General features: G+C 33.1%; 2 protein-coding genes and 2 pseudogenes across 2 annotated transcripts; 3 read left to right on the forward strand and 1 right to left on the reverse strand.

The window, feature by feature from the left end:
• The first annotated feature begins 894 nt into the window (after window positions 1–894).
• LOC149491725 (uncharacterized) lies at window positions 895–1,276 on the forward strand (annotated as a pseudogene).
• Window positions 1,277–7,307: 6,031 nt separating this feature from the next.
• Window positions 7,308–8,306, forward strand: LOC149491726 (beta-1,3-galactosyltransferase pvg3-like; annotated as a pseudogene).
• An 862-nt stretch (window positions 8,307–9,168) lies between these two features.
• On the reverse strand, window positions 9,169–14,526 carry LOC149491727 (uncharacterized). Its single transcript, XM_089717080.1, has 2 exons — window positions 13,059–14,526; window positions 9,169–9,447 (listed from the first exon to the last, which is right to left on the reverse strand). The coding sequence occupies exon 1, from the start codon at window positions 14,454–14,456 to the stop codon at window positions 13,089–13,091; it is 1,368 nt and encodes a 455-aa protein (XP_089573206.1). The 5' UTR covers window positions 14,457–14,526; the 3' UTR covers window positions 9,169–9,447; window positions 13,059–13,088.
• A 3,216-nt stretch (window positions 14,527–17,742) lies between these two features.
• On the forward strand, window positions 17,743–21,738 carry LOC149491728 (protein YIP4b-like; the record flags this gene model as incomplete). The annotated part of the gene is given in 3 exon segments (XM_089717081.1): window positions 17,743–18,404; window positions 21,434–21,508; window positions 21,678–21,738. Coding segments are annotated over 3 exon segments (628 nt in total), but the record flags the coding sequence as incomplete, so codon positions are not given.

The raw sequence follows: 21,738 nt of genomic DNA on the forward strand, positions 1-21,738 counted from the left end.
CCAACTCTATCAATATTCAAAATAACTAATAATTAATAGTATTATATTAACCATTTACTTTAAAAATTAGAAGGTAATAGAAAACATAATGCTACCTCAAACATAAATAGCTGAGATGATAAAAGGTTTTAAAAAATATCTAATTGGTACTCGAGGTCAAATGAAAAGCCTTGATTGGGTTTTGTTCCCTTCCTTCTGTATTAAAAAAAAAAAAAAAATGAAAGCTTGATTGCCAAGTTTGAGTAATATCTAATTGACCACAAGATGCCTCCTTTGTTTTTGCTAATTTTGACTGTGCTGAATTGCGAACTTTCACTTAAATTGGCGTTTGCAGGTTGCAGCTGCCTACTTACTTACCGTGAAATTTCTATGCCAAGTCAAATGCCTTAGGCAGCAGCGACTGGGCAACTTCGGATTTGGATTAGTTCTAAATCTATTCCTAATACATCCAAAACCATCACATAATTAATCAAATTCCATTTGCTCCAACCGCGTGCCGCCTAAATATATTATACCGTGGATAAATTTTTTCAACAGATATAATTTGTTCTTTTAATTATTCTGCAATTAATTAAGTACCTAAATGACAAGAAGTCAAGCTTTCTATCCAATAAAAAATACGCACGTGTCACTAAATCTTAAAAAAAAAAAAAAGTAATTATTTCAAATTCTTGACCATTGCAAAATGGCTAAATCATTACACGGTAATCCATGTTCTCTACGTATTTGTTTATTTCCTTGCAGAAAACTTCCACACCAACTGGCTTTAAATATCGCTTGCTTTGCTTATCACTTTACATAAAGAGTCTTTCCTTCAAACAACATAACTCTGCCTTTTCTCAATATATACAACGCAAAACAAAGAAAGAAAAACACAAATCGGGATCGTCTGAAATGGGGAAAGACACCAACTGGTCTCTACTTAGCGCCTTAAGACGGCGGTGAAGAAGGTTAAGATCCTACTAAATCTCGACATTCAACCGGTGGCGGCTGGTGGCTTCGTTTATTGGCGCTTCTTCTCCAACGAAGAAAAACCACCGGCTTAGCTTCAATGAAAGACCGGGATTAAGGGCTTGTACGAATGATGATGATGCAGAATCAGAATATTCATTTTTTCTCCTTCTTCTTCTTCAAAAGGCTGTATAGAACTATAAGCTATCCTTCAGATCAAGATGATATTGATAATCGAGCTGAGTTATTTATTGAAAATTTTCGCCGGCAACTGCAGATTGAGAGGCAGATTTCTTTAGAGCTTAAATATTTACAAGGGAAATAGTAATAGCTTCAATTGAGGTCTCCATGATTATATTTTTGAAGCTTGATTGATTGAAGTTTCTGCTGCTGCTGGTGATGGAGCCTGTGTTTTATTAGAGGGTTTCCTGCTCTGCATTTTCTATTATCAAGAACTGGATTTTCTGCAAAGAAACGACGGAAGGAAATGCAAGGATGTGTCGTGCGCACCCTCAACCGTTGGATGGGAATGTGCACAGAATCAACCGCTGGATGAGAATACTCAACAAAAATGTATTTTTGGTTGTTATTTTTATCTTTTTTTTTTTTTTTTTCATTTTTGAATGTCAGATTATGGGATTGTTTTGCATATGTAATCCATTTGGGGATGGTTTGATTCTTTATTATTTTAATTGTTCTATTCTTTAATTTGTACATGGGTTCCTAATCTCTATTGTGTAAATAAGGAAAATGAAATTATAATATATATATATATATATATTATATATATATATAATATATATATTATATATTATATATATTTGTAGGTTTTGGATTGTGTATATTAATTATTACAGGTCTCTTATTTTCCTCGATTCTGTTTTATTAGTAATCTTTGTATATCCTTCTCAAAAAAAATAAAAAAATCTTTGAATATCTTTTTATATATCTATCTATATGATGTGTGAGAAACTTATTGATGACATGGCATTCTGTTATTTCTTAACTTTTTTATTATTTCAACTTAATTTTTTAATTTGAAGAAGTAAATTATGAAACTATTAATTAATAATCGTTTAATAAATTATTTGCATTAATGAAAACTCTTTTTTTTTTTTTGGAATAATTAATAATTCATACAACAAATTTTTTGGATTAATAATAAATTTTTTAATTTTTTTTTTTAAAGAATTGTATTGCTTTTTTTTTAATTATCTATGTCTATTTAGTAATTATATTTTTATTTTTTTAGATTTTTTTATTATAGTCACTTGCATAACTTAATTCTTTGATATACAAATTTTTGATACTATCTTTTCAACCGTTATGTCTATTTATATTTCTACTCTATTTATAAAAATCAAGCTGCGTTTTCAATCTTAGATAAAATTTTTATGGGTTGGTTAAATATTAATTTAATCAAATAAAAATATTGAAAAAGCTTTGAAATGATCGAAGAACTGAAGAACATAGTTTGTTGTTGTGGCAGACCACTAGGCTCCATGAGACGTTCGCCGTTTAGTCAAGGGACGAGAATTCCATGACCTTTTGACTACATCGCAACTCTTCTGGGGATGCGGATGGCCGTCGCTTGCTGGCATTACAGCCTTTCACTATCACCGATGATAAGGTTTTAACAAAGAAAAACGATTTTGGAGAAGATGATTCATTTTGCATTTTGGTCTCTTATTGTTTTTCAGTTTTTCAATTTGAATTATAAACCTTTTAATTTGTTCAATTAGGTCATGAAATTAATTTTGATTAGATATAGAAAATTATTGCAATTCCCAAAGTTAATCAAATATATAAAAAAAAAGCCTCACCAATTCTATAAAACTCCGCGTAGAATTTTAGTGGAATCTATAGAAATCTTTCAATTCTATCAAACTCAACAATTCTTTTAAAATCTAACACAACCTTAATTTAATACACCCCAATATACTCTTTTTTCTTTAAGATTCTCTTCCAAAGAATTTTTTTTTTTTTTTTTTTTAAGTTGGCTGGCATTTACGTGCTTGTGTGTAATTAATATTTGTTAGAAATTTTCTGTAATACTAAGTGTATATGTATTACATGATATAAGTAGAAATTAAATGTAAAAGTTATCGAAGCAAAATCCCACTTAAATATTTAAGTTATCGCTGCATAAAATATATTTAAATCCTTTGAAATTACACGCACATAAATTCCTGTAAAAATAAACAAAATAAAAATAAAGCTAAGCTAAATATAAAATGAAAATGAAAATGAAAAAACAAAACCGAGTAAACATCTAAAACAAAGTAATGAAATTTCACCATGTTATTCTTTCAACCGACAATACATTGAATAAGTTAAAATAAGGAATTAAGCTAAGCTTCATAGAAAGAAATTTAAAAATTTTATAAAAAAAGAAAAGAAAAATAAAATAGTGAATAAAAAGAAAATCTTGAACTTTTTGTTGTATATCACCATATATAAAATTCAAATTCTTAATCAGCAAAAAAAATACAATTTTTAAAAGCTAAAACCACTAATACATCATCCAAATTCTTTGAATTTTAAATCAAAATAAAAAAAACATATAAATAGTCTTTTCTATAATAAATTCAATATAATCATACAATAATAGATTGAATTTGAAGATCTCAAATATTATCGACTTAAAAATATTCAACTTATCATAAGAAAAAAACTAAACTTGAGTTTTTATAATTTACTCAAAAACTGAAACTAATCATTAAACAAATCAAAAGAGAAATAATAAATAAATAAAAGACATTACTTATCATCTTATCTTATGGTTTTTAAACTGTATTTTATAATGTGTATTTTTTAAACACGTTATTTTTTTAACATTTTTCAAATTATTAAAAATTTAAACATACTATATTTGATTTGAAGTTTAGACTACATAAAAATAAAAATTTTTATATTTGTAAATTGAAAAAAATTTAAAGATTTAGATATTGTATTGTTTTCCTATCACATATTTGCTTTCTACAAAAAAAATAAATAAATAGCATATTTAATTTGGAATTTAAAAAACTAATAAAAATCTTTTATATATATGTAAATTATAAAATTCTAAAAAATATAATTGACATATTTAAATTTTTATATTGCCACGATTAATGAATTTAAAACTCACAAAAATGAAGAAGCAATTCATTATTGAAAAGTAAATGATGGGAGAGAAAAGAATAACAAAAAGAGAAATACTCAAAAATTCACAAAAAAAAAAGATAAATCAAGTACTCAATCTCTATACAATCTCATTTTTTAGAAAAAACGTCACGTCATCGTTAGAGAAAATCCATTTATTCTCTTTTATTTATATATATATATATATATATATATATAATGATATTGATTCAAAGTTTAATTATTCCCTTTTTATAACTTGGGTTAATTATTAAACATTCTCAAATTGATAACCATCATAACAATTTCAAAATTTTGTCCTCTTGTAGTGCTTTCACGTTGAATTAATGCTCAAAATGTCAAGAAGCTTCAAGACATAAGGATTCATATTTTCAATACCTTGTTTATGTATATAAATAAACTATAATTAACTAATCAGATGGTGATCTGGTTGGTCTTTTCACTTATGTGATAAATGAAAAGTCTTGAATTCGAGTTCTTTCGAACATAATTATTTTCACGGCTTCCCCTGTTACGTAGCCCGTCGAATTATTTCGCATGTTAAAATCTAATATTTCCCTTTTGACCTGCAATATTATATGGAATCAAGTAATTATATATTTATCTTGTTAATTATATAAAGATTTTAATTGCCTTAATAATTTTGGCTGCTTCAAAGATAATCAATTGTTAGATCTGGCTTTTGGTTATTAGTCCTTAGGTATTTATAGTATCTCATAGGGGTCATACATGTGAAGCTATGAGTCCAAGAATGAGAAGCACGTGATTAGCCTAATGATTCTCCTTAAAACAAGGGACATATAAGTCTTTCGTTGTACTGATCATGTGGTTCTCACATCATTTTTAACCAACTAAAGTTGTTTCTTTAGCCATTCCGCAACCCCCAAATCCATTTAGCCGAGCCATAGTCGACAAAAACAGTTGGAGCAGCTTTTAGGTTCAGCTAATTTATACGGTCAGAGAAAACATACCAAGTGTTCAAGTAACATTTGGCTGTGCATAAAATTTTTTCGTATTAACTGATAGCTAACGAAAATTTAAGGGTTAAATTGAATTTTAATGATTTATCATACATAAATCATATACATTGTGCAAATAAAATAGACATAAAAATCTCAATGATATTTATAAAAAATTATAATTTATCTTTATTTGTTTTAATTTTTTTTCAAATCATTTAGTAACTTTTCAATTTTTTCATGATTGATATACAAACTTTATAATAGACTATGATAGTGATGATATCAATTTCTTTGGATTTTTTTTCATTCATTAGAAGATCCAAGAGACTAAAGAATATTCTGGGCTATACAATAAAAGTAGTTGTAATCTTTCATTTACTCACCAAATTAATAAAAATTCTTCTAATTGAAAAGTCTCCAACTTAAAACTTCTCATTCCACATATAAGTGAGAAGAGAAGACTAATCATATTACACCTGATTGACTTTGAAAAATTATTTTATTTATAGATGAGCATTCGGTTTGATCAATTCAATTCGATGAATAAATATTTGGTTAAAAAAAAAATTAGATTTTTGGTGATCAGTTAAAGATTCAATTAAAGAAAATTAGTTTAACCGAATTAATTAAATTAATCGACTCCCAGAACTACGTCGTTTTGATTAAGTAGATAATAAAATTAAACATTAAAAATATTTTATTTTTTTTTGATTTAATAGTGATTAAAAATTTTGATTAATTTTTAGTTCGATTAAATTGGTTAATCACAAATTTCAATTAAATTCGATCAATTAACTAAGTTTTCATTTTCTTTAACTACGGTAAGGTTCATGATCAAAATTAATTCAGATAAAACGATTTAATTAAAAATATTACTCGAATTGGGCGAATTGCTGAATGCTCACCCCTAATTTTATTAGAGGAAGAGGTTTTGGGAAATTATATCTATATAGATCTCAAATGAAATAATTTCAGTTTAGGAAATTGATTTATTTAAGGAAATTGAACTTCCAAGTATAAACACCTGAAACCTATCAATATTCCTAATCAATATATAGAAAGCATAAAATTAAAATTAAAGTTTTGAACAAAAGCAAAGAATCAAAGTTTCAAAAGGTTTCTTGAATCATTATAAAGCAATTGCAAAGGAGAATTACGAGGTCAATGGTATTGCTTGTTATTCAAGTACGGTGAGCCATACTTAAGCTTAAGGTCTTCATTAGATTCTATGTGTGTTCATGCATATGCAAAAATACCTAAAATTAAGACACTTGACCAAATCACTTCATATATTTTCAACTTTAGGCTCACATTCCACCATCCTTCATCAGTAGTGTCCGTAATTCTCTGCACTTCTTTGGTATGGAAATTGAAAATAAGATCCACATAATGCACCCTCGTTGAAGGAACATAAGTGGTCAATGTGTTGAAAAGACTAAAAGGCCCTAATATTTAGGGTCGAGCACTCGGTTGACTTGGTTTATACCGAGTCAAACCAAAATTTTTTGTAGGGAAACTATATTGAAATTATTCAGTTTAGTTTTTTGGTTTTGGCTTAGGGTCTGTTCGGCAAAATTAGTTGTTCTGATAGCTGTTAATTGTTTAAAAAATGTTTAGTTGTTAGTTGTGTTAAAAGTGTTAAATTGTTAATTGTTTGAACAATTTTTATGAAACGCTAAAAGTTAAATGTTACACGAATTAATTTTTTGTAAAATGCCTACCTTAACCTTTAAAAACTAGTCCAAACTCTATATTACCGAATACTATAAAAAATAGTAATCAACATTTTAATTAATTAAAACTATAAAAGCTATTTAAAAAGTTGGCATCGAATACAACCTTAATTTTTTTTTTTTTAATAAAATTAGATTGGTTTTAGAGTTTACAAGTTTTTTGGATTTTGTATAATAAAAAATTGAATCAAACAAAAAAATTAGATGTTTCTATTTGAACTAAAATCTAACCAAATTTTTATAAACTAAATCAAATTAAACTAATCAATTCAGTTCGGTTGGTGGGTTTATAGCATGATGATGAACCCGATAAGTATCACACGTAAAAGCCCTCTTTACCAAGGACATAAGTGTAAATCCAACCTTGACACGTTATTTTCACATCGCCTTCCTTAGAGGAATAAAGTCTAAGTGGATTGTCTAAATAGCACGAATTGCCACCTTATACTTTGTATTTAAGAAACTTTCAAGCAAAAATTATAATATCGCTTGATTTTCAAACCCTCTATACCACCATATGCACATGCTAGCCTTAAACCATACCATTCTCCGATCACTTAAACTGTTCAAAACCTTATAACAATGAACCACAAAAGCCCCGACCGGCGAAGATTCATTCTCCCCTCTTTCTTCTTCATCTTCTTCCTTTGCGTATTAGCTTCTATAAACGAAGTTCGATTCGACAGCTTATTGAGATTAGGTAAAAGTGCTCTTGCCTATAATGTTCCATCTCAGGTCTCTACTAACTCAACTTCCGACGAAGTTCGCATTTTAATGGGTATTTTAACGCTTCCCGACCAATACCAACGCCGCCATTTTCTACGGATGATATACGGAACACAGTCTCCAATAGGTGCAAAGATTGACATAAAGTTGTTGTTCTGTAATCTAACGAAGGAAGATCAGAAGGTACTGGTTGCACTTGAAATAATGCGTTACGATGACATTATTATTCTCAACTGTACAGAGAATATGAACAAAGGTAAAACCTATACCTACTTTTCAAGCTTGCCTGAGATGTTAAACGACACTGATAGGCCTTACCCTCCTTACCATTATGTGATGAAAGGAGGACGATGATGTTTATTTTAGGCTAGAGAAGTTAGCAGAGTCTGTAAAGCCATTGCCGAGGGAAGATTTGGTACTATGGTTATGTTATTCCATGTTCAAGCATGGACCCGTTTAAGGCACTATATGGCTGGAATGGGATATATGGTTTCTTGGGATATTGTAGAGTGGATTAGGGTTTCTGAAATTCCAAGAAACCATCTGGAAGGACCAGAGGATAAAGTTTTTGGGGATTGGATAAGAGAAGGGCATAAAGCTAAAATAGGTTTAATGGAAAGTGGTCTATGTATAATTATCCCTGAGCCTCCGACAGGATGTTCACATGAGTTTTGGCCAGACACAATTGCAGTTCATGCATTGAAGAATCAAGAAAAGTGGGTTTAAAACATTAAAGTATTTCAATGTTACTGATAATCTTAAACCTTCTAAATTATACCATATACCTTAAATTAAATATATTTATATTTACCCAGATTAAATTTTACAATTTAAAATGCTGGGTAATTGTTTTTGTAATTTATATTCTTTTTCTTTCTCTTTTTTAATTTCCTGGAATTGATGACTTTGAGAGTCAAAAATGTAATAGAGGGGGGCATAATTTGATGACCCATGAATGAATATGATTCTTTCTACATAACCTGTTAATTTCTGTGTTTTAATCTATTATTGTTGATTTCTTCTGACATGCAATAACTCATTTGTGCCACTTCAAATTTTTTAAATTTCAACAATTAAAAGGGTTTTTTTTTTAGTTTATGATTAATTCATCGATCCAGATTGATATTTTGCATTTTTGTAACTAAAAACTATATATATATATAAAATTGATTTCAAGTATCATATTTGTTTATGAACCAAAACTGAATTAAGAATTTTAATTTATGGGAAACAAATTTCAAATCAAGCTAATTGAAAATTTATAAATTGAACCTTTTTTCAAATCAGAACTGTATATAGCTCGCCATAACAGTCATACTATCACCAAATAAGGTAAATTTTTATGCAATTAATCAGAAAGTGGGTTAATTCAAATCACTCTAAGAGTCTAGTCTAGTACACTAATGATTAATAGAAACTGGAATATATTCAACCACACTACCAATCATAGTATTTGGACATGGCCGACCTAAGCTAGTGCAAAAGCTACAGTATCCTCCCTCGACACATGGTTGAAAATGATGAACATATCATCTTCGTATTTGACAACCCGAAATAGCACCATTTATGAGAATGCCTACAGAAAGAATTATACTATTGCTGCCTGTCAAGTTAACATCCATCAACCCAATCTCACAGCAACAGCAAACAAATTACTGCCTAAGAGCAAAGTAGAAATTCTGAAATATTGCCAGAGCAGAAACCTCAAATTCCTCTGCCAGAGCATCTGACCGACTTAGAATATGACTGATAAAGCTGCAGGTATAGACAAAAACCCAGTGCTAAGGACAAGCCTGTCTAATTCTACAAAACTGCAATTTAGAAGCAATCCCACATATCTCATCTTTTTACTCCACTATGCCTGATACACCAATGGGCTTCACAGTTCCTGAATATCTTGGCGAAACAGAACCTCCTTCCCAAAGGTAATTCTGCAACATATAATAACAAAGTTATACTTTCAAATGCTGCTGCAGCTTCAAGAAAAGCAAGCCAACTAAAGAGAAATATTTGCTCTTTCCCTTAGCACAAGGGCAAATTGAGATGTCATAAAATAGAACATGTTCAAAGAAACTGTCACGACACGTTTACTGTTAGTTTCAAGAAGCAAAAGCAAGTTCATAGAAAAAGCAGTCTCAAATGAATTCTCCAGAGAGAATAAATATTATCATTGACCATAGAGAAAAACCTTCTGGTGACACTTTATTTGATAGAGAAATAAATATTATCATTGACTATTGGAACAACTTCTGCTGATACTTCAAGTTATAAGATAGCCCTTGCTTGTCATGAGATGGTAGGAACTCCAGTAAATACTCACAACCTAAATTAACTCGGCTTGTTTATCCAACCAACATTACAGCACAACAAAAAACCTAAAAAATCAGATGTTGAGGAAACCGCTTCGCTTCAACCAGATTTCATGTGCATCTATCCTAGCAACAATGAGCGTTCAGAAGACATCCTTGTACCTGCTATTACAATCATATTGCTATCAAAATAAAGGGCCAGTTCAAATCAAAAACCTCTACTCTAAAGTCAATGAAACACTCAAATTGGAACCCTTGATAGTCTCAGATTAATAAGCTGCTTTTGAAATATTTTAGTATCCTGTATAATACACAAAATTGGTTGATGCCTTCTATTTTTCTTTAACACATTCTATAGTTTTTCCACTCACTGGTTGTAGAAATTCTCAGACATGATCATATTTTCTAATTTTGCTAAATCAGATTTTGTTCTTAAGAAGTGAAAATGTTTTCCATGGAAAATAAAAAACCAGAAAAGTGTTTCCATAAGTAAACAGGCTTACTTGTCCTGAAATTATTAATTCTCTAATCTCTGCAGTTGAGGAAATGGAGGAAGAGCAAAGAAATCCTCTGCAGCTTGCCCCATGTTTCTTGGTTAATTGAACAGCTTCTCAGATCTTCCAATTAGCGGAGCATTATTTATCAAACCTGTCTAAATTTGGCTCACTTAAAAATTTCTGAGTAGACTACAATTTTGGTCTTCTCCATGGAGGACAAGCTTTAGATAAGTATTTAATTGTTGGTTTCAAATGCCAACCTGGGCATTTTTCAATCCGGCTATTATTGATAATTAGTGATACTTTTCATCCACAAGACCAGCAAATTTGAATAAGCATTCATTTTACAGTTTTGAAATCTCAAAATTCATGTGGATTGACCCTAAAATCTGCTGAATATGTGTCTAAAAAGGTAGATTTTGAAAGCCTGGTGAGACTAAACTCAGTAGTTACACTTCTCAAGGACCATGGATTCACCAATTCCCACGTCTCTAAAATTGTTGAGCAATGTCTTGAGATGCATTTAGTCATGCCAGAAAAGGCAATCTTGAGCTTCTAAATTATGTAGGAGTTGCTAGATAAACCACTCCATAGCTGCTTCTAGGTAAGACTATAAATGAGTCCAACCGCTCATGAGCAGCTCGAAGCTTGGCTCTGAAAAAGCTTGTTCAAGTTCATTCAATAAGCTTAACGAGCAAGCTCGAGCCTGCTTTTCGAGATTGTTTAATGAATAAAACAAGACAAGCCAAGCACAAGCTCCGGTTCGGGCTTGTAAAGGGGCAAAAAAATTTTTTTTTTTCCGCTGTAAAGTATAAACTGTAAACAAGCAGACTCAGCTTGAGCTCAATAGAGCTCTGTTTGACTTGACTCATTTACAGCCCTATTTCTAGGAACCCAAATATATCATTTTGGGATCCCTAGAATGCTGTGCACTCCACATTAATCATATCCTCAAAAGCATACTTGTCTTTGAAAAAAAAAAGTATTTACAACTTTGAGAAGCGTGGCAACATTTCCGATACAGGCATAGCTTTACAAAATTTCTGTAAATTTCTCACCTTGAGAGGGCTTAGTATTATCATTCAGTTGTGTGCATACAAGTTGGCAAGTTATCTAGACGGGTTCAGAAGACTATGGAAATGGGATTTGACTCTTCAAAGTTTAAATTTGTTAGACTCTACAATTCTTTTCTCCAATGATGCACTGAGTACAAAATGGATGCATAAAGGAGGTGAGCTTGTATGAAGAAGTGATTAAGCATCCAGTCCGAACTAGGTTCATCCATAGATAGATACTCCCTCCATCCTAAAATGTTTGTCCTTTGATTTTTGCACAAAGTTTAATAAACAAAATAGTTATAATGCTACATCATACAAAATATCCCTACTTTTCCAAAATTGTCCTCCTTTAAAACAAAATGATTATTCCTAGAATCTAAAACAAGTTATAGATGAGGGGCATAAAAGGAAAGTAAATATCTCTTAAGTAAATTGGACAAACATTTTGGGACTTCTAAAAATGGAAACACAGATAATGTTAAGGGATGGAGGGAGTAATTTTTTTGAAGGAGAGGAAAACGATCTAGAAAGTAAAGCTAGAACTTGGATTTGACCAGTAGAGATGTTGCCATGGGTAACAATCCACTGAAATTATTCTGCATTCAGTGTGGAACAATCATCGATTTAAAAGTGGTTTTTCTAACTTTAGTCCCTGTTGATTTGTTCACTTCTTTTTCCCTTTTTTTTTTCTCTCTCTTTCTCTTTAAAGTACAGAGGATAATATGAACTAGCTTAAGCTGAAGCAATCTTTGGGGTGATAGAGATTAACGTATTAATAAAATATATCTTTCCAATTTTCTGTTCATCTTGGCATAATATCTACCAGCATTTTTCTTCCCTTGACAGAAACTAGAGTGACAATTTAATATCAAGGGAGATTTAACCGGTACCAACTTTTACTTGCATCAAATAACCATTTGATTTTAGAAGTAAACTATGTAAAGAAGCTAGCTTTTTTTTTTTTTTTTTTTTAGCTACAACATTCTAGTATTTTCCCAAGTCCCACTTATTTTAAAGTGCAGCAGTTATAAGAAGCAGCTAAGGTTAATATAACTATCATGATTCAAATTTAGTCGCTACATTATACCAAAATCACCTTTTTAACTTAATAGTCTATGTAAGACTGATTGTTCGATCTATTTAACTCAACTCATTTCCCTAAATTGATTCGGCATTTTTCTTCCCTTTACAGAAACTGGAGTCACAATTTATATCAAGGGAGGTTTAACAGGTACCAACTTTCACTTGCATCAAATAACTACTTGATTTTAGAAGTAAACTATGTCAAGAAGCTAGATTTTTATTTTTATTTATTTTTTATTTTTATTTTTATTTTTTATTTTTTTTGCATTTTATTTAGCTACAACATCCTAGTATTTTCCCAAGTTCCACTTATTTTAAAGTGCAGCAGTTATAAGAAATAGCTAAGGTTGATATAACTACCATGATTCAAATTTAGTCTCTACATTATACAAAAATCACCTTTTTAACTTAATACTCTATGTAAGACTGTGATTGTTCGATCTGTTTAACTCAACTCATTTCCCTAAATTGATTCGTGATTCAGAAATTGAGGGAATTTCAAGTTCAAGCTACATAAAAATTCCACACTTCTTCCAAAACAAATGTAAAAGTAACTAAAGCTTTAAACATAGAACAGAAGGTTTGGCATACTTACTTGTAATACAACCTCTAAGAAATAATGATGTTACAAAGCAGCACCATTACTGATAGAAGATGCCACATTTCTTCTTACAGGGCGAATTCCTTTCTTCAAATAAGAGGAATTCCAATCCCCACCATCTTGAGCATAGTAATCCATGGGATAATCACCATCATTTGCATCAGCATTTGTACATCCAGAGCATAATTCATTGTCACGCCCGCAATCACAACCACCACAACACCCTGATTTTGCCACCCACCAACCTGGTAAATCCCCAAGTGCAATCTCTGCCTCAAAAGGTGTCAAAAGAGGCTTTTTAAATGCCTCTCCCCAATCAATGGAAAGTCTAGGACAAGCAATCTGAATCCAAGCATCGACAGAATCTTCAAATAAGGCAATCCTAACTGGACTAATTTCTGACATCAAAAAAATTGTATAAGAAAATCCTTTTTCTTTCATTTTCTTCTCTAACCTATCTAAAATCCTTGGATTCCCTTGCCTTCCTAGCGTACCCAACACAATTCCCCAATTCCTAGCTTCCATAGCTCTCTCTATTGCTCCTTTCCTTGTCTCCTTCATTCCTTTATGATCATACTCCTCCAAAAACAATTTACCCATATACGGGTCATATCTAAACGCCTTAAGCCCTGGATTAGCTATCATAAACGCCTCCAAATGGAATCTTCCATCCGCCACAAACACCACAACTGTGTCACTCAAGCTTCCAACAATTGCATTAGAAGAGATTTTCGGTGCCGTACAACCTAGAACCTCGCCGGCCGATAAGGGTTTCGATTGAGGAATGAAAACTGAAAGGCCCATCCCTTCCAATTCAGGTTTGGCTTCTCGAATAGCCGTCGCGAATTGAATAGTACCGGCAAGAACAATACTCTTTTTATCATTTAAATTAAGTCTAATCGTACTAATCAAACGCTCAACATCAACCTTTATATCGACGAAAACGTAAAGGCAAGGGATTTTTGTAGCATCAATTGGGACTAAACAACTATGACCATAATGAATTAAAAGATCCGCACCTAATGCCAAGGCAGAGAGGTCGTCTACGCAACAGGCACCGTAAGTCACGTCGCCGAGGATGAAACAGTGGGAAATGCCAGCGAAGGAGGTGAATATGTCAGAGAGAACGAGAGAGTACATAAGCAAGCCCTCCGGCAGCTGAAGAGCAAGACGTTTGGCTCCGGTGGAGCGAATTCGCCAGACGCACTTGTGAATCTCTAAGTTGTAGTTCGAGGGCAAGAGAGATATGGCGGCGTTTAGAGATGAGTCGTTGAGGATTGAGTCTGGTATTTGGTTTCTGACGAAACGTTTCGGGGTTGGTTTCGGTTTGGTCGCGGTGATGGTGGGTTGGATTTGAATAGCTGGCTTGCTTTGGTCTGTATTACTTTCCATGATCAATCGTGGATTGCAAATGGAGAAACCTTCTGGTTCTAAGTTCGTTTTCTGTACGTATTATGTCGAGTGTGGAAACAGTACAAGATGTTGTGGCCATAGTGTCGATAAAAGTGGAATACCAAAATTACCCTTAAACCTACTGTATAGCATGCAAATAAAAATAACACCTGAAAGCATACCTATGGTAAGTGCACGAGCCCTGCCCATACACTCAAAATATATATATATATATATATAAATAATATACATTTTTTTTTCATCTAATTGGTAAAATAATTTAAATAATATAAAACATAATATTTTATACTTTTATAATCCTCTCTCAGTAGATGGGTATGACATATCATTTTTTTTTTTATGAAATTGAAAATAGCTTATGTATTATTAGAATCACAGATCGAACATCATAAGTTAAAGATAACGAATTTATAATCAATTCCAATGAACCACACATAAAACTTGAAGCCCGATCTAGCGTATGAGCTATCAGATTTGTTGATTCTTTTGATAAAGAACGAAGGCAATGCTCTTGATTATAGACACATCCTAGGGTATGCAAGCCTTATCGAATCATGAAGAAGCAAAGGGCAAATGCCATGATTTTTTATAAAACTAAAAGACAAAGAACTAAACTAATTAGCAATAGTTTTACAATCCTCTATTATAATGCCAAGATAAGAATAATCATTCCTCTCACAAACCAAGGCGTGATAGACCTGCAAACAATCTACCGTCAAAATCAATCTGTCATGTAAGAAATGATTCTTTAGCCAAGTGAGAGCTTCTCGTACCCCATTACTTCTGCCATTTGTGGATTAGAGGTTATACCAATATCTCTCATATTACCACCAACAATAAGGCTCCTGTTATTCCTTACAATCCACCCAACACCCGCCTGTCCTGTAGCCATATCATATCTTGCATCAGCCATATCATATCTTGCATTCACGTTACACTTTTATTCATGTTGTGGTGGCTGCCATTTTACTACTAGCAACACATGATTATCATTTAAAATCGAGCTTTATGCCTCACGCCTCGCTACTGTCCATTCATGCAAGAACTGTCGAGCTCGACCAATAACAATTGCAGTTGAAACTTGCTTTTATCTCCATATACAATACTATTCCGTGCCAACCAAATTTTCCATGCAATCATTACCACTTCACACAGCTGCTCGATACCACATTTAGATAGGAGAAACTCAAACCAGTCGTGAATGCTAGCTACAGACCTCACCCATCCTATAGTAGAGAGCATCCAACATTCTTTCGCAAATGGACAGGTTACTAAACAATGTAAAATTGTTTCCATCTCCAGATTTCACGTTGCACAGAAACTATTTGTTTGGATTCTCTTCGTGGCTAGAACACACAAACAGGTAGGATACCGGACAAGACCCTCCATATTAAATTAATCGCCTTTGGTGGCATGGGTAACTTCCATATCCTCTTCTAGCTATCCTGAGAAAATCTTGAAACATGTTGTGATTGATTATACAGAGCCCTATGAGAGATCGGGCTTTTTATTTAAAGGAAGGGGCCTATGTTGTAAAGGTGGTAGACGAGAGTTTTTTTTCTACCATTTACAGGTTTAGCATTCCCCATAGCTTTATTCCCCATATGTTTAGTGGTCGAGTGCGGTTGTTAAGGCTAATTCCCCGAAAGAGTTGCTCCCTACTAACAGCTCTTTGTCCGATTCTGTTCCTATCCTGCTCGATGAGGTGAAGTAGTTACACCGATAGTACGAGTAAGGATGCTTCTTTCTTCGCGAGATTTTGACATGAATACTGAGACGAACTTGCAATAGCCGCTCTTCACCGTATACATGCCTTTCAAATCATATTGCCACATCCAACCATCTTCGCATGATTGCCATCATAACGAGACCCTTTGAACCAACTAAATCTCCAGCCAAGTAAATAGTGCACTCAAAGTCTCCATACCCCACCTGCTACCACTCTTATCTATAAGGTCCACAACATAAATTTCCTCCATTCCAGTATTATTAGGATACTGGATATATGGAGAGTTTACATCCGAAAGCCAATGATTGTTTATTCATTCCCAATCCTGCGCCTGCATCCTTGAATCAGAAGCGGTTGTCCATCCATGATTGATCGCCAGATATAACTAGGATTCAAAAATATTTTAGGTAATTGTTTTCTTCAAAAATGTTTGTGGATTTGGAAATATTAAAGAATAATAAATGAGTATTTGCTAATTTTACTCTTTTTTATTTCAAACAAAATAATTATTTATACAATTTTCTAAAACTATTCTAATCAAATTAATAGTGTTAAATAAAATACTTAATCACTTAAAAAAAATTAAACGAGATGCATCTGTTACTAAAGAGAGTAGCTTTTAGTAAAAATTTGATTTAATCAAGACAAAATTAAAATTAAAAGGTCACTTATGAAATTAAGCTAAGGAAATTTTTTGGATTTAAATAGAAGCCCTAATCGGCCTTTAAATCCATAAAATTCAATTTTTTTTTAAGAAAAATTATAGAATTAAATTTAAGAAAAACTTAATGCATATTATGATTTTATCTTTAGATATCCCATCAGATGATTTACTCGATTATAAATTATCATTCTAAATCACTATGTCTATTTGTCAGACACCGCATCAATCCTTTAGTCAACTCTCAACATAGATTTTTTTATAACATTATTTGGTGATGATGAGAGACAATAGAAAAGTCTTTATGTAAATGAAAATTCATAGCTCCATCCTTAAAATGCGAAAGAAATCATCCTATACTATCGTGAAGATACCAATTACCGGAGCTTGAATTTTATTTTGTTGATGCTTTCCCCCATAAGTTATCGCCTTTTTATGGATATCAGTTTCTTGTAAAGCAAACAATTATTTTACTACAAGAACCTACACAATCCAAGCAACTAAATATATATATATATATATATATATAGAAATTATGAAACCTTTTACATCTACACAAGGATTAAAATTAATTGTGTTGGTGAAATGGTTTTCTCTTTATGAAAGGCACCATTTTTTTTTAAGATAATATATTAAAATTTCATTAAAAAATTTCAAATCAACGCAAATACCATCGGGAGGACATAAAAATTTAGTGATGAGATTAAAAATTTAAAATCTTTTTATAATGTATATGATTCAGCTTTTATAAAAAGAGTTGGTTGTTGGTTATAATAACTTTTTGACGGTTGGGATGACATAGAAAAAGAAAATTTCACGTTGACTCTCTTTGCGAAATTAACAATTACTTAACGGCGACGTTTTAACCCCACAAAATAAACAAGAAACTTTCGCAACCTTAACACGATAGCAAATCGAAGAGACCCAAACCACCTTTCTGCGAGATTTCGATATTCTTCTCCAGATACTCGACTCTGACTCCACTCATAAATTTTTCATCACTTTCTCGAGAAAGAAAACCTACACTTCGCCAAGAAAAAAGGAAATGTCGCACAGCGACACAATCCCTCTTCATGCGTCCTCTCAGTCCGACATCGATGAGATCGAGAACCTAATAAACGCCAGCGTTCAATCTGGCCCAGCAACAGTCCTCCCGGCTCGCCCGCCAAGCCCGCCGCGAATCCCCGTCTCTTCCTCTCCATTCATCCCGTCGAATCTCCCTCCACCTCCTAAAACCGGCCAGAAGCCGTCGTCTGGACCTTCTGCTCCCACGGCCCCACCTCCACCGCCTGTCAACTCTGTATCGAATATTGGCGCCTCCGGATTCGGCTCGGCTCCGAATACGTTAACAGAGCCTGTCTGGGATACCGTCAAGAGAGATCTGTCAAGGATCGTCAGTAATTTGAAGCTGGTCGTGTTTCCAAATCCCTTTAGAGAAGATCCAGGAAAGGCTTTGAGGGATTGGGACCTGTGGGGCCCATTTTTCTTCATCGTGTTTTTGGGGCTTACTCTTTCATGGTCTGCTTCGGTGAAGAAGGTGAGTGACTTTCATATTTTCTTAATCTCTTTTTGCTTTTGCCTGTTGATATGAAAGATAATAGTTAGTTGTTGCTCTTTTTCTAATTTTTCCTATCCTTACTATTGCAAGCTATTTTTCATTTTCATTCTATATTTTAAATTGGTTAATGGAATCCAAGTCTTTCAACCGCTGCTAGATTATTTTTCTTTGCCGAAATGTGGGTGTTTGCTCTCAGTGAAGTAATGTTAATGTTGGCTATCAATGGCACAACTGTTTCTGTATGTTTTGTCTATGGAGCTATGGGTTTTGCCTTGTTATCCTTTTGAGTGCCCTGTATTGTGTCTGTTAATCCTGTTATGCTTACCTGAGATGTGGCTTAATGGGGAAAAAGGGCTCATAACTGTTATACAGATATTGGAAACTGGATAATTATACTTCTTGATAGTAAATTTTATCATACTTTATGAAGCAGAGAAGGAACTTTTTCTTTAACTCTGCCTGTGGCGTCTTTCATAATTATGCACTTGTTTATTATTTGTCTAATGCCTGATTAACCTTGATCTCTTTGGTGAGTCCTCATATACTTTCATGCTGGAGTCTAGTTCTCAAAAATGTCTGTAGCATCTGTTGTTCTCAGTGTTTTTCTGTGCTGAACATTTATCATTTTCTCCAAGCGGCACTTTTAATTGTATGTACTCGGCTTGGTATGATGACTTACCTTGTCAAAAAGTGAATGATGTGTTGCAAAATGGTATGCTCCATAGTCATCTTACAGCTTCAAGAGGTATGATCTTGATAGGCACTTATTTAGTAGGATTAGGTGTGATTTCTTGAGCTCATGCCTGTTATGCCCATAGTTTCAAATTTCTTTATATCTGCCTCCAATCTTGAACTCAAGTTGCAAGAATTTTGGATTTGGTTTTAACAATGTATTTCAGTTGTGCTCATTGGTTCTTTAATTGTTAACATAGTTATCTCTATAAGATGTCATATTCTGTTCTTTAGTAATCTGTTTTGAGCAGCTTAGAGCTCTTCATTCCATGTTCAGTGATTACAGCCTCTTAGTCTTATATGGTATCATAGAGTTTGAACATTGAGTATCAGATATTTACTCATTAGTATCACGTTTATTAAACCACCAAATTGATGCAGTGCTTTGGTTTCCCAATTTATCTAGCTTCTCATATTAAAATGAGGTTGCTGTTAGCAAGTCAGTTGCTTGAATCTAAACTAGGAATTTGACACTAAATTTGCATTTTCATTTCTTGTTCCTGTTCGACATTTGTCTATGAAACAGTACGCTATTTGTGCATATGGAAGTAGGCTTTCCTAGTAAAGGATCATCACTAAAGGGTATGAATTCTTCATTTGTTTAGGTGTACCTCTCAGGGGACAGGAGTATCTTGTTGTGGTACATCTGTACACGATGCCACTCAGTTCTGGTTTGTGTAAATCGTGTCATAAATGTTTGTTTAATACAACATATAAGCATGCAAATATACACACCTTTTGGTTAAAAACTATAATTGAACTGGTCAGTTTGGTCAATCATTTTTTGTAGAAACGTTTTTTCTATGTTCTTTTTGGCCTACCCTTTTAGCTAGAAAGGTTAAGGCTACTGATCTAGCAAAGCAGTGAGAAAAAAGAGCTTTCTACGGATATTCTAAGGTTCCAAAGGCTCAAATAGTTTTAGTTCTAACGGGGTAAACGGGTTCATATTTAAATAGTTGAGGAATATCTTACAAGAAGAAAATTTTAGAATTTGAGATACTTTATGGTTTCAATTAGATGTAGATTGGGTTTGCAATTTTCAGAAAGTGTATATACTCATGTCTAAAAGTGTTTTTAGACATTGTAGGCAACAGTCCTTCAGCTTCAAATAATCCTAAAGAGAGCTAAAATGTTTAAAATTGTTGCAGAACTGTTCTTCATTCCCCAAAAAAATTTGATTTATTTAATAGACTTTTTATATTATGAATCTCATGGTGCACGCCAATGGCAGCATGTGTTAAGCTGAACATGATGAGGTATGACAGAAACTGGCAGTATAACAAGGATTCTGACGGTAATCGGTGTAGTGGGTTTGCAAAGCTTATTGGCTTGTGCTTTCTTTTATTGGTGCTGAATTTGGGGTATCTATCATGAGTTGCTCTAGGCTTGGGAGGTGGGATTTGCTTTTGTTCCTTTAGAGATTGATAATATGTCAGTTTTTGAGCTCCAATGAAGACAGGATGAAGTATCCATGTGCACAGATATTTTAAACAGGACCTGTCTGTGATGTCTGAATCACACATAGCAGACTGGGTGGCTGACCTTGCTTTTCTCTTGCATCTACCCAACCGTGTTTCCAAGATCCCCTACTCCGAGGTCTAACACCCTTGCTTAGCATCTCAATTTGTTGGGACTATTACCCTGTTGTGACCTGGGCCCCCCGGCCGGGGGGGGGGGGGGGGGAGGGGGGGTTGTGGGATGCTAGCTGAAACCTGTTAGGATTTGGACTGCTATAAGGAAAATATTAACAGACCCAATCTAAGAACTAATGACAAAAACCAATCCATCTAATGAAAATTAGCAATGAGAGTTGAATCATAAAATTAAGAAAACCTAATTAAAATAAGATAGACCATGTTGCCTACATTTATCTTGAAGTGCAATTTAGATATCTAAGCATGTTCTTGTATGAGTATTCTGGTTTGCATTAGTTTCACATTTTATGATACATATATCCAGGGCAGAATGTATAAAATGAAGTGGAATTTAAGTGCTTGTGTTGCATCTTTGTTTATGATCTTGTTACTTAAATTTTATATTCTTGTACTTCCTTTTTGATGGCAATTCTACTTCCGTCAATTGTGATATTCTTACACAATCCACAAATCATGATCTTTCCTTTGATGTTTGAGGGGAGGGAATAGGTTCTGAACTAATGACCTAAAACTGCAAGTGTACCAAGCAAAACCTAGTTGATTACTGTATTGTAATGTGCTTTTCCTTTCTATTGTAGAAAAAAAATATTGCATTTTAACACATTTCATATTGCTTCCCAGTCTGAGGTTTTTGCTGTTGCCTTTGCGCTACTAGCAGCTGGTGCTGTAATCTTGACATTGAATGTGTTGCTACTGGTAAGATCTCTCTTCTCTCTCACTCTCTCTCTCTCTGTCCAGCATGATCAAGAACCTTAATCGCACTGTGCTAACATTTTTCTGTATAAACTGGAAATTAATATACCAAGATACTATTATGCTGAATTTTGGGAACCCTGAAAGTGGTAACCATATTTGTTGTTTTCAGGGTGGACACATAATATTCTTCCAAAGTCTGAGCCTTCTAGGTTATTGTCTCTTCCCTCTTG

The sequence above is a fragment of the Jatropha curcas genome, unplaced genomic scaffold, assembly GCF_041381405.1.
Source record: "Jatropha curcas cultivar XTBG-Jc1 unplaced genomic scaffold, XTBG_Jcur_1.0 HiC_scaffold_733_pilon, whole genome shotgun sequence".
Classification (NCBI taxonomy): Eukaryota; Viridiplantae; Streptophyta; class Magnoliopsida; order Malpighiales; family Euphorbiaceae; genus Jatropha; species Jatropha curcas.